This window comes from Lichtheimia ornata (assembly GCF_029851405.1).
Source record: "Lichtheimia ornata isolate CBS 291.66 chromosome Unknown scaffold00081, whole genome shotgun sequence".
NCBI classification, from domain to species: Eukaryota; Fungi; Mucoromycota; class Mucoromycetes; order Mucorales; family Lichtheimiaceae; genus Lichtheimia; species Lichtheimia ornata.
Window position 1 is genome coordinate 81,765 of NW_026695401.1, and position 13,565 is coordinate 95,329.

General features: G+C 44.3%; 1 protein-coding gene across 1 annotated transcript; it reads right to left on the reverse strand.

The window, feature by feature from the left end:
- Positions 1-779: 779 nt before the first annotated feature.
- O0I10_011051 (uncharacterized protein) lies at positions 780-8,827 on the reverse strand (the record flags this gene model as incomplete). The annotated part of the gene is made up of 19 exons (XM_058491023.1): positions 780-849; positions 914-1,208; positions 1,266-2,062; positions 2,121-2,333; positions 2,396-2,662; positions 2,720-2,884; positions 2,945-3,480; positions 3,532-3,825; positions 3,895-4,818; positions 4,876-5,044; positions 5,110-5,695; positions 5,754-6,602; positions 6,664-6,688; positions 6,744-7,089; positions 7,147-7,195; positions 7,259-7,601; positions 7,774-8,438; positions 8,500-8,615; positions 8,670-8,827. 19 exons carry the CDS (start codon positions 8,825-8,827, stop codon positions 780-782), a joined length of 6,867 nt encoding a protein of 2,288 aa, XP_058338215.1.
- Between the last annotated feature and the right edge of the window lie 4,738 nt (positions 8,828-13,565).

Consider the following 13,565-nt stretch of genomic DNA (forward strand, 5'->3'; position numbering starts at 1 on the left):
GATCGCATTTGTTGTATATGAATCATATCAGTGTTGAGTAAAACAAGTGTTGGGCACAATAGGGAGCTTCTTGTATGAGTCTTCATGTCGTCTAATCAAGCAAGAAGAGCTGGTCTACATTATATAAAAAAGGTCAACCATTTTTCGAGTGATGATCCAGCGGCCTTTTGTAAATACCTTGAAAGCATCTTATTGGTATCCACATCATGAGGATAGAGCATTATCGGCATATGTAATCGAAGCCGTCTGACGAAAGTATTGAACCGAGCCATCCTTAATGCTTCAATATCATCGCATTGTTGATAGCTGAACGAGGATCCAATATCAAGAGATGGTCCGTAAGCTGCTCGGCTGAATGTTGTTGAACATGGCGACTCTGCTGCTAGCCCAATGGACGCATCGATTGACGTGGACAAAGGCGTTGTTGGAGGAGGTGTTGATGGCCCCAAGTTGCTGATCGGCTGTTGAATACAAGGTCGGACGTCAATGGCAACACGTAATTCTTCAAGGACTCGATTGCTTTTGGTTCATTTGGTTGATGGATTGAATTGCTCCTTGATGTCGTAAGTAAAGAAAGAAGGAAAGGGTGTTCTTCGAAAGAGCATTGTGCATGATCGGAAACGCGGTCCAGGTAACCACGACGTTTCACCAGCCGACAGGGTCATCTGCAATTTTCATGCGTCCCCGCTGTTTTATAGTCACGTGGTTCCATGAACCATTGTTACCATCTACTTCGATCTTCTCAAAAGGGTAGCTTTATTTTCTTATACATAAATGCTTTATCGATCGATACAATATTGTTTAACAAATTCAAGTAGAGCAAACTCATTCAAAGGCTTGGTTAGATATCTAAAAGCAATATATAAACAACGTGATTAGTATTAGCATTGAAATAACCAATATCAAACCTTACCCATCCATGCCAGCATTCACGCAAATTGCTCTTGCACTATCTTGTATGTCTGCTGTGAGTGCCACAATCGGTAATCGCTTCTTGCTATTTTGCTCCTTTTCATTTCTCCTAATGGTCTTGGTCGCCTCCACACCATCGCATTTGGGCATGTGATGATCAAACAGAGCCATCTTAAAGTATCCAACCGGTCGCTTGGTCCATGCAGCAATCGCTTCAGCTCCATTGTTAGCACATGTGATGTTAAAGCCATATCGTTTCAATTGCTTGCATAGCAGCTTTTGTGCAACAGGATTATCTAGCAGGTGTCTTTAGTATACAAGCCTTCAACAAGCATACGTTGTTGTCAACCTACCTTCTGCAACCAGGACATTGGTCTTTTTGAATGCTTTACGATGTTCCTCTGGTATCGTCTCAATGGCAAGCTTGATCTCACTGCTACTGATACGTGCAAAGATGTTTGGCCGCGTCTTGGGTGCTGGTGTACTACTTGGATCATCCTCCTTGAGAAATCCTGCCAGCATCCTCAAAAGCTTGTTACGTCGCAATGGAACTCCCATACGCACAATGTTTTGTTGCTCATCAAGATAGCCATATGATGATATGTGGAATGGCTGTTGCTGTTGCTGACGTTGCTGTTCTTGCTCCATTGACGATGATGCTGCTTCGAGAATAGGTCCAACACCTCCGATGTTACCTTGAACATTGCTAGTTCCCAAGGGATAATGCATGATAACCGTAACCTTGGCACGCTTCATAATCTTTTGGAGCTCCTTTTCCCAGCGCCGTAGTGTTCCTTCTTTGTGATCCAGAAGCAATCCCACAATGACAACTCCATAAGGTGTCTCCTGTTGCAACTCTGCATAATCAGATACTCCATCAAGTGGTAAATTCGGAAGGAAGTTGGTCATCATATCCACTGTGGCGTGATGTGTATCCGCAACAAGGACTCGTGTTTTGATAAAACTCTTGGATATTGCTTGCATTGCTTCAGTGAATCTTCGGGATTGATCATACACCGGCGAAACCTCGATTGCAAAGCGGAAATTGGATCCTTTTCCTGTCTCGCTCACAACATCGATATCCCCATTCATCAAAGAGACCAATTGAAGGCAAATAGAAAGACCAAGGCCAGTACCACCATACTTACGACTAAAGAGGAGCTCATGTCGATCATATACGGAATATGACATTATAGTCATTTACTTACGTGGTGCTACCATCCACTTGTGAGAATGGCATAAACAACACCTTACGCTGCTCCTCGCTGATGCCAATGCCTGTATCAATCACTTCAAACAGCAATGCGACATATGATTCCTTGTCTACAGCCTTCTTTTTGCGGCCGTCAATGGAGCATCGAATGCTGATTTCGCCATGGTGCGTAAACTTGACAGCATTCCCAAGTAAATTGATGATGATCCTACATGTGATGGCATAATCAATAAACATCATCACCTTTAAACATCCAATAATAAAACCTACTGTCTGAGCCGGTTGGCATCCGCCATTACAACGGCTGGTACATCCTCTGCAACCGTGTACGTAACATTGATACGCTTTTGAATAGCAATGGCAATCAGCATATCAATCACATCGGCAATGAGCTCTTCCACATGCACTGGTGCCAAATCAAGAGAAACCTTGCCGGCTTGTAGCTTTGAAAAGTTGAGTAGGTCGTCGATGATCTGCAATAATCCTTCACATGATGATTTAGCCGTTCGCACCAAGTCGTATTGTGCAGGATCAAGCCTATTTATCATGTGATCAGCCGTCATGCATGTGTGTTACCACAATCCGGTGCCTTACTTTGTCTCTGACAGCAATGTGATCATGCCATAGAATCCTGAAAACGGTGTTCGAATTTCATGGCTCATGTTGGCCAAAAAGATCTCTCGTAATCGAGTCGCCTTATCAGCTGCTTCCTTGCTACGTCGTGCTTCCTCCAATGCTTGCTTTTGCATCTCAATCATCCTACATCGATCATGAGTAACTTACAAATCCCATTGTCCATGAGTGCCGCTTGATACTTACTTCATGTTGGCGGTTGTAACACGTCGCACGGATTTGAACAATGAAGCATTGGTCAATGAAATACCCATTTGCTGATATAGTAATCCAAGCACTGTAATGTGACGTTGCGTAAAGATCCCAATAGCACCTTCAAGAAAGATGCAACCAACAGTCGTCATCTTGTGTATGATCGGCATGCAGATTACTGATTTCTTGCCAGCACGCTCAAACCATGGTCCAACAGCAAATCGTGCATCCTGCTCGACATCAGGAATGAAAATGCTCTCAGAGGTGTGGATTGTGTGGTTGATGATTTGGCTCGATACCATGACGCTACTCTTCGAAATACGTTCTGGTTCTTCGTATGTGACAATCGTGTCCTCTTTTTGCTGGTTGCCATAGGCACCGATTCCAAATTTGGTCTCCTTGACAATGATAGCACCTCGATCAGCACCGGAGTTCTCAAGAATAATCTGCATCATATTCTTCAGCAATGCGTCGGACTTGACTTCGGATGAAAGCACCTGGGAGCTCTTGAGAATGGATGCCATGTCGATCTATGCATAATAAATCAGGAGATATGCAATATCACTGATCCTGTTACTTACAATATCCAATGTCACCAATGTTTGCTCTGTTGTGATAGGTGGTATTGACTCCGAGTTATAGGGTTCATCAGCTACCGGGCTGCTATCAATGCGGTCATACGAAGAGCTGCTCCATGATTGTTGCGGATGCTGTTGGTGAAGGGGAGCTGCCAATAGAGGGAATGGATCCGTTTGTGCACTCTTATCACGGCTCTCGATTCGATCATCGTTGAATGAGCTGAGCAAATCAGCGTATTTTCCATTAAGATGACGCGACTTGCCAAATGCGCCATATGCCGTATAAAGATCCACTGCCTAGTATGAGGCATACATAAATCAATAAACATTCCATAATCGAACCCCTTCCCCATCATCACGCCTTACCTTCTTGATCATGTTGTATGCAACATTGTAAATCCCTTGGCGGTAATAGAATCCTCCAGCCAATTCATGTGCAATACTAAGTTCCAGGCACCATTCTCCCTCGCGAGCATGATTAATGGCTTCTTCATACAATAATATGGCTTTGATGGCGTTGTCTCCTTGAAGACTCGCAATCTCTGCTTCCACCAATGTCCATAAAGTGATATAATTGACACGGCTCACCGCCACCCATTCATGTACGAGATTTTGATTCTGATCCACTTGCTTCAGACAGTTCTCCAATGCTTCGCTGTGCTCACGCGCATATCCAATGAGAGCAATTGAATAATAAAAATATGCTACCCGTGTGTGCCTGAGGTATGGAACGTTTTCCCGGACGCTGAAACAATATTCTCCAACTTCAATGGCTGCCTCGTATCGCTCGTACAATGTCAAGGGGATGATCTTGTAGGTCTGATACCAGTTAAGAGCGAGAACAGAATTCGGGCTTTGCTTGAAGCTCTCAGTGAGGAAATGCTCGTCGTTGAATCCATCGTCACCATCATAGACGTTATCAGTATCCCAATACGTTCGCCCTTGTAATGCTTTGATGGCTCTTACAATCGTGATGGACATTGCATTTGACTCCGCAGCAGTAGACCATTTGTGCACTTCTTCATAGCATTCTTCTGCAATAGGCAGTACATCGCTTAAATGGCGTGCCACAGACAAACGAACCATGCTGTAGTGAATTTTGCCGTAATTTGTGAAATGACGATCTCCTGCGGCAAAGGCATGCTGTGTTGCAGCTTCAAGCATAGGTAACGCGTATCGATTATGATGTACAAATTGATCCACAAATATCGCTTGTATGATGTAGGCTTGGGCCTTTTCTTGATTCCCGCCATGTCGATCAGCAATGATGACACCGAGTTTTGCCATTTTCTAAATTACATGTGGTAAGTAGGCTATCTCAACCACACACATGAGAGTTGGACTCACGTTGGCCGCTGCATGATTCTTCAGCAACTCAAGGTAGCCGATCCCTGCTAAGTATGAGCCAGCCCCGCTAGCACCTGGAGCCATGCCCCGTTGAAGACACATATTCAATACAAGGCATGCACATGCGCTCAAAGCATGCTTTTGTCCAGTCCAATACAACAAATGTAACCTGAAAGATTGGACATGTTACTATGCTATATTCGACATCTTCATTTTTGATTGTTGTTGACTTACAATTCTCCCATAACCTCAGCGGTTGCATGGACGTAAGGATCATCCGATAATGTGATATTGGCAATCTCATCGACATCCATATCTCCGGTCGCTTTCTCCAGTTGATCAAGCTCCTGCCGCATTTTTTCCTCGGCATTCTCAAACGTGAGCTTCTCATTGCCAAGGTCTTCCAAGCAAGCAAGCAAAGTGTCTCGTCCTTCAAACGGCTTTTGTTGCGATAGATAATAGCGTGATTGGATCAAGTAAGCAGTCTTGCGCTCCAAGGGTGTTTTGGCATGCTTAAAGATGATCTCCCCCAAATTCTCGGTCATTTCATTGTTGCCCAACACAAAGCTAAGTCCCATGGTATTCGTATAGAGCTGCAAGGTAATAGGATAATTATCATCATCCCATTCCTTTTCGGGATCACTGAGTTGGATTGCTGCCTTGTAATAGCTGAATGCCATGTCATGTGCACCAGATTGCCGTCCTTTGTTGCCTGCATCGATGAAGAGCTCATGAAAGGGTGATTTGTCGTCCATAGATGATAATAGATCAAGGCATTTCAAAAGATGATCCGCAACCAGAAATACGTCCATATCCTCCTCTATAACCCAACGCATATTAGAAAGCTATTTTTCCTACATAGTACAGAAAGCTTGTACCTTGCATCATTTGCTGTGCAATCATGAAATGGATCTTGCGCCTTACATCGGGCTTCACCAGCTCACCAGCTGCTTGCGTGATACGATCATGACTCCATTTGAATTCATCTGCACCAAGCTGCATAACGTATCCCTCCTGGATCACTGCATGTAGTCCGCTGATTGGATCATAGCTCTTTTGATGGTTCCTTCCTTCACATACAGTGCCTTCGGTCGACTTGCTCTTCCTGCTGAACACGCTTGTGTCGGTTATCGACTCGGCTGATAATAAGCTGCTTGCATCTCCATCGTTGCTACCATCGTCGTTCCCATCATCAGAAAATGTCTCCTCCATTAACGCCTTCACTCTCGACCATGAGAAAGTATCACCGACAAATGATGCCATCTTGAGCAATCGCTGACCATGACGCGGTAGTTCTTTCAGCCGATTCACCATGAATGAAACATCCTCTTCCATTGTCTCCAAGTAGGTGCCTTGTTCAATTCTTGCAAGGTCGTATTCCCAAACATTGAATTCCCAATTGAAGTAAATGATCTTTTTACGTTCCAGCATCTGCAACAATTGTGCCGAGAAGAACGCATTGCCGTTGGTTTTCCTTTGTATCGCCAACGCAAGTGGAGTGACATAGTCGCGATCGGTGTCTCGTGATCGATGTAGTGTGTCACAAACGAAATCGGTCAATGCGTCCAGCTTCAATGTGCCGACCTCGATAAATTGGATGTTGGCAAATTCATTCTCCAATATTCCAGATTGCTTTTCATTCAGCTCCTGATCACGATATGACATAAACACAAGGATGTTGATTCTTGATAGAAGCAGCGCTAGCAATAAATCGATTGAAGGATCATCTACAGCACGTGATTAGCATCATCAAACATAGCACATCCTGTTACACCTTTCCCATCTTACCCGCTTGATGGATATCGTCAATAAACTAAATAACGTATGCATCAGTCGCAGTCCATCACTTACTCCCTATGACAACTTACAATAGTCACCATACGCCAATGTGACACGGCACGAAAGACTTCAACGTAAAGGTTGTGGAAACGTAAACGAGCTTCAGCATTATCGGCCTTCATCGATATCTCGGTATTCGCATTTTCATCCTTGTGTCCAGAAGCAATCAACAATGACTTGAGCTCTGGTACCAAATCCGCCAGTACTGAAATGTTGGAAAATTGTGCACCAAGCCATGCTTTCAAGTGATTGAAAAATCGATAAACTTCTTCTTCGGTCTCGGATAAGATTTGCTGTAGCGCCTGCGACATCAACCGTAGCAACCCACTGTATGGGACCTTGTTCCTTGAATCAAACTTGGTAGATGTAATATAGCTAGTTGCTTTTGTTTAGGAATACAATCATTTCTCAATGGCCATGCAAATACCTTACCCACTCTTTCGGGCCAAAGGCTGTATAGAGTTGAACAACGTCGATTTTCCTTGATGATAGAAAAATGTATTTAGTATTCGTAACACATTAAAAGGTTAATCAATCAACCTACCAATGCCTCCAGGTCCATAAATTCCAATCACAGTAGCTACTTGCTTTCCATTGACTGATACAAGCCTACTACTAACACTGGAAACATCACTGCTATCATGACCATGCAATGATTTCGGGCTTGACGCTGACTTGTGTTCTGAAGAATCGGGATCGCTGCTGCTGGATGTTGCAAGAGTAGCGCCTTGCTTGTTACTGTGGATCTTCAAAGGCTTGTATTGACTCACAAATCGCTCGATGATATTCACCATATCAGAAATGATAGCTTGCCGACCATAAACATTTCGTGGTATCATAAACACGGACGCAATGTCACGTTGTGCCAATGGAAACGAGTCGATAGTCTAATTGGGTGCAGTGTGAGCATTGTTGCCTCGCTTGGTAACACACCCTTCTCCTTAAACCTGTTTCCTTGTCCCCACACATAAACCACAGATAACCTTGGGTCATCATCACACTAACATGTCACACACCTCCTATTTTCCTTCCCAACACTGGTTGTGTACCACTCCTTACCTTAGTATCACTTGTTTTCAATCGGTGGAGACACTCTTCCAGGTCGCATTTGACACCGTGCATACTCATGTATCGCTCCTCTGGGTTCTTGCATGTCATCTTTTCAATGATCCGCGATATCACTTCAGGGACATTCAATTGGATATCATGCACAGCTGGCATTTTACGACTCAAAATGCTGTTGACAATCTTCAAGGGTCCTCCATGAAAAGGCATTTGGCCTGTCAGCAATACAAAGAATATGATGCCCAAGGAATAGATATCGGCACGATGATCAGCAATGTAGGTGGTGCGGCCTGTTTGTTCAGGGCTGATGTACATGAGTTGGCTCTCCATGATGGCTTGGCTGTTTTGATACTTTTTCCATCCTTCGCTTGTGAGATACTTTTCAAACGATGCGCTGTTGCCACTGCCTGCAAAGTTCCATAAGCGTGTAGTATCGGTGGTATCATTGCTGTTCCAGCAGAATGATCCCATATTAAGTTGACCATGGATAGTGTTGTGGCGATGGATGAATTCCATGATGTCTGTGCACCGTATTGCTAATCGTAGGAAAGTGCCAATGTCGTCAATGGTGCGATTGGATGATCGGTCGCCATGGGCGTCGGCATAAATGGCAACGGCAAGTCCGCTTGACGACAAATAAGCATACTCCAAGGGACGCACTATACAACCGTAACCAAGGCACTCAATAAGACACGCGTATAGTAAGGACGTGCTACTTACCAAGATATGAAGGACCATCAGCTGTCTGATAGAGTTGCCTTATGATGTAATACTCGCGTTCAATTTGCAGGCTGTTGGTGGATACCTTGGCAACCACTGCTCGCTTATCCGATACGCTGTGCAATGACACGTCAATCGATGCTTCATGATCCCTGTCTATAAAGTCTTACCGGTAGCCATTGACAAGAGTGACGTTATCGTAGTGATCGGTGGTTGGGATGTGTGTTGCATTGGTAAAGCGGTACCCTGAGATCTGCAAAGCCTCAGTTACTCGGGAGCGAATGACGCCATCAGAAGAAGGTGCGCTGCTTGATGCTGTGCTCGACATGGAGAATGGACGAGAACAAGGATAAAGAAAGTAGTAGTTGGCATATTAAAATAGTGGTATTGATCCAAGTATGAGTAAAGGGAAGGTAAAGGGATGCATGATCTTGTTGCGGAGAGTGTCCCGAGTCTGGGGAGCTTACTATGAGGGCGCGTGTGTGGCACTGCATGTGTCTAGCGATAAACTTGGCTTACATTGTTGGTCTCCTGCATGACGACAACCAAGTTTTCGCTTGTTTTGTATTGTGGTACAAGTTGTGATCCTCTTCTCACGTTGCTATATATTCTGCTATCAGCCATTGGTTTTCTTCTTATCTTCAAACTTCACCATCACCAGCAATCAAACATACATAATAAGTAACACTCTCAGTACAACAGTAACAGCCGCTTGTTGCACGAGAACCATGATGTTGTTTTCATTGAGTTTCATACACTTGGGCGTATTCATCCTCAACTACATATCGCCAAAAGCGATCTTGTGGATCATCATTATCATGTAAAATGTAAAATGATACACAACGTTTTGCTATACGTGAGGATCATTTCTTTTATTTACGTGTACCTGTTTTCTATCATGAGGATGATGGTGATGAGTGTGTTGTGTGAGGTTATTGAGTGGTCTTAGTGTACGCATTGGTTCATGCAGCTCGACCTTCTCTTATATCCAAATGTGATATGGAACCACTATTATACACGTACCTTGACATACCTTCATTATTAGACGTTGTTTACTTACGTATCTTTCTAAAGACAATCATCATCAGCATCCATTCGTGCAACAACCTGTCAAGGATGCGTTTGTGTAACCCCCACGTGCCATATAACTCAGCTCTCCAGCTTTCCGTTCATGCAGCCGACACCATCCATTAGGAGAAAGCAACTCCATCACGCTTACGGCATAGGTAAAACATAAAGGTGCCTGTATCTCCAAACTTTACAATCAAACGTGGGGTCTTTAAGAGAACCAACCTGCTCGGCTTGGTCAACTGCACCTTGGGTGCCAGTTTCACGATCAAGCTTGCCAATCCCAGATTTCGCAATGTCGCTACCAGCCAAACTGGATCCGGGGGTCAACCTCTTCGACGACGACGACCAAAAATATTTTTTGGGCTGTTTGCGACATTGAACGCGAAACTTTCACACAAGGTGCTGTTGGCCAAGCTGAGCCCATTGCTCTATTCAAAACCCCACGTTCGATTGTAAAGTTTGGAGATACTGGCACCTTTATGTTTGTAAGCGTGATGCTATATGAGAAGTGGTCTTTGTTCATTGTCAAGTAGCTGGACCCTGGCAGAGCAAAAGATGCAGAGGGTCGTGTTGTGTAACACAGCTACGTTTGCATGAATGAAAGGGTCAATGTATAATTACTTTATGGATCATCTAGGAACAGGCATGTATTGCTAGCTAACGGCCACTTTTATCCAATCATCATTGTTGCGAGATCCACTGCATGGGAACGATGCCCCTGCTCCAGACATTCATTTCCATGATTAAAGTAGGTTGATCCGAGCTGATTTGACTGAGCTGCGGTCAAAGAGAGTTTACATCACTCTGGACATAAAGCACGCTCGATGTAGCTCAACCGATGTAATCTTGTGTGAGCGTAACTCAACCAAATCAGCTCGGATCAACCTACTTTAATCATGGAAATGAATGTCTAGAGCAGGAGCATCGACCACCTACAATAGAATGCACAAAAGTTGGGAATGCACAAAAGTGGCTATTAGCTGCCAATGTATGACGTAAAAGTGAGGGTTGCGTACCTTTCATGCATTGTCCCTGAAGTCCTGACTTTTTAGCTGAGTTACCCAAAGAGGTCCTTCTGCATCTTTGGCTCTCCAGGGTCTAGCTACTTGGCAATGAACAAAGACCACTTCTCATATAGCATCACGCTTACAAACATAAAGGTGCCTGTATCTCCGAACTTTACAATGAAACGTGGGCTCTTTAATAGATCAACGTGCTCGTCGGGGTCAAAGGAATCTTGTGTCAAAGTATGAAGTTCATCGTGGGCAATCCCAGATTTCGCAATGTTGCTACCAGCCAAACTGGATCTTGGGGTCGACCTCTTTCGACGACGACGACCAAAAAAATATTTTTTGGGCTGTTTGCGACATTGAACGCGAAATTTTCACACAAGGTGCTGTTGGCCAAGCCGAGCCCATTGCTCTATTCAAAACCCCATGTTTCATTGTAAAATCTTGATATATGGGCGTCTTTATGTTGTGTGCGTGATGCTATATGACAAGTGGTCTTTGTTCATTGTGAAGTAGGTAGACCCTGACAGAGCCAAAGATGCAGAGGCACATGTTGTGTAACACCACTGATAATGCATGACTGGATGGGTCAATGTATAATGCTTTATTGATCATTTAGGAACATGCATATTGCCAGCTAACAGCCACTTCCACCCAATCTCAACTTTTATATACGCTATCATAATGAAACGATTCTCCTGCTCCAGCCCATCATTTCCATCATTCAAGTTTCTTGATCCGAGCTGATTTGACTGAGCTACGCCCAAACAGGAAATGTGTCAATTCTTGATAGACAGGCCCTGCGAATGTCTCCGTCTTTCAAACTTTTGGACGCTCTCGTTCCAAATTTTCAAATGAAGCGTGAGGTTTTTATTTGAAAAAAGTGGATCAGCATGCTCGGAGCACCATCCTGACCAATTTCCAAGTTGGAAGTGGGCAACTTCGGGGCGGTAGGCCGTCCACTCTTTTGTTCGCGTCCTCCACCATTTGGGCCGCTCCGCATTTTAGATTTTCACAATGAAGTCTGCGACTTTTAAATGAATGAAGTTGATCAGCATGTTCCAGAGCACCTTGTGTGAAAGTTTCAGGATCAACAGGGGCAATCTCAATATCAAGGTTTCATATACAGTGTTCATGCATTTATACAAGAGGTGTCCGGCAACTCAGCTTACTTCAATTTCCACTTCTTCCACTCCCACTTGTATTTGCCCTTCCTCCCATTCTCAACTGTTGCTCCATTCAAGCACGACTGGCACCTGAAAACGATTGTCCTGCTTCAGTCCATCATGCCAATCCTACGAATGCCTTGATGCGATTGTCTTTGACTGAACGGCACGTCCATGGCATGTGCACCCCCACTACAACACCCGCGTCTCTCGACACTACTCCATTTATACAATCCTCGACCACAATCAAACACAACAGCATTCATTCCAGCAGTTGCCATTAGCAACTGCTTCACTCCATTGCTTCAGAGAGCGTTCACAGCCTTGTCACTCTACTACAACACACGCTCTTGCTGATTACCACCACCACCACCAAACGTAACAGCAGTTGCTATTAGCAACGGCCTTTACTCCATTGTCTCAAGCTACCTGCAGCAACCTACCTTGTGGCCTTGGTTACGTGAACATCAGATAGTCATTGTATAGCAGCAGCAGCTTTATTTACGTGTATCAACTTGCTTCAATTCATACGGATTCCTATGGATGATACTATGTCAGCTATCAAGTACACCACAATACAAAGAAAGAGATAGCAGAGCAGCGACCACATGATGGTTCTTTTCAACCAACGTATTGAATTTGCAAGGGTTATGGATGGATGAATGGATGCGATCAAGTACAGTGATGAAAGAGAAACTGAGGAGATGTTGCTTTGGTTATTTGGCGTGTCGTCAGCAGGGAGGATGGATCATGTCACGTGGAAACGGCTGAGGATGATGATGGATTCGAATGGCATTGAGGAGAGAACGTTTATCTTTGACAAGGGCTGTTTTACAGCCATGGATGACAGTGGAATACTCGAGTCAATGCAATCATGGATGAAGAATGTTTATGGCGGCAGCAAACCAAGAAGACAATGACACAATACTAAGACTCTTTGTGAGGGCGCCCCACTCATCTATCAGCTCATCACCATCAGCAAGCATATTATCACTCTTTGTGGCCACAAAGATACCCACGCCCACCATGCTGATATATACAAGATGGATGTTGTCGCCCATTGTCTTTCTCCCACACATCTCTTTCTTTCCATCCTATCGCCCTTTGATTGCTGGCACCTTCCAAATCCCTTGGTTAGTATCATGATGGATGGTTTTATTTTGTGAGCGGACCATGTACTCATGTGCAATGGTCTTTAGTGTTCCATTGTTATCCTGCTTTGGTTGCAATTATTGTCGCTGTGATATTTGGCTCATTCATCAAGGTAAGAGCTAATCGTTTACTTGATGAAGCACATAACTCACATGCCTTTTGATACAGCTACCTCCCGAGATGCATGTGCAAAGTGGATCAGGTGACACAGCCTACTGCAGCCCGCATGGTGGTGATATGAAAGATTCCCTTGTGAGAAGGAAGGCCTACCAGTTGTCACATGATGCTGATCCTGAAGCCCGATCAATACAGCACTAGCATGATAACGACATTTGGCGAAGATACTCTCAAGCAATTGTATTCACAAACCTGGTCGGGCATGCTTGATTTCTCGGTTGCATTTATCGGCTTGTATCAGCCAAGTGAACAAGATCGTTGAGTTGGCAGCTCACCAGTCACCGGCTTTGCAGATATCACGCCTCGATGCCATGACCCAACTTCCCACCTTAGCTCAGCAGCAAGGGTAAAATGTGTCACGTGTCCTTCATAGGCATTGCATCCTTGTAAGTTTATAAAGGAGGTGTGCATGCACAATTCTATCATCTAAAACCTTTCGATGATATAGATTACTGAAGCTGCCTGGACAAGCAATCGCAAGGTCGGCATT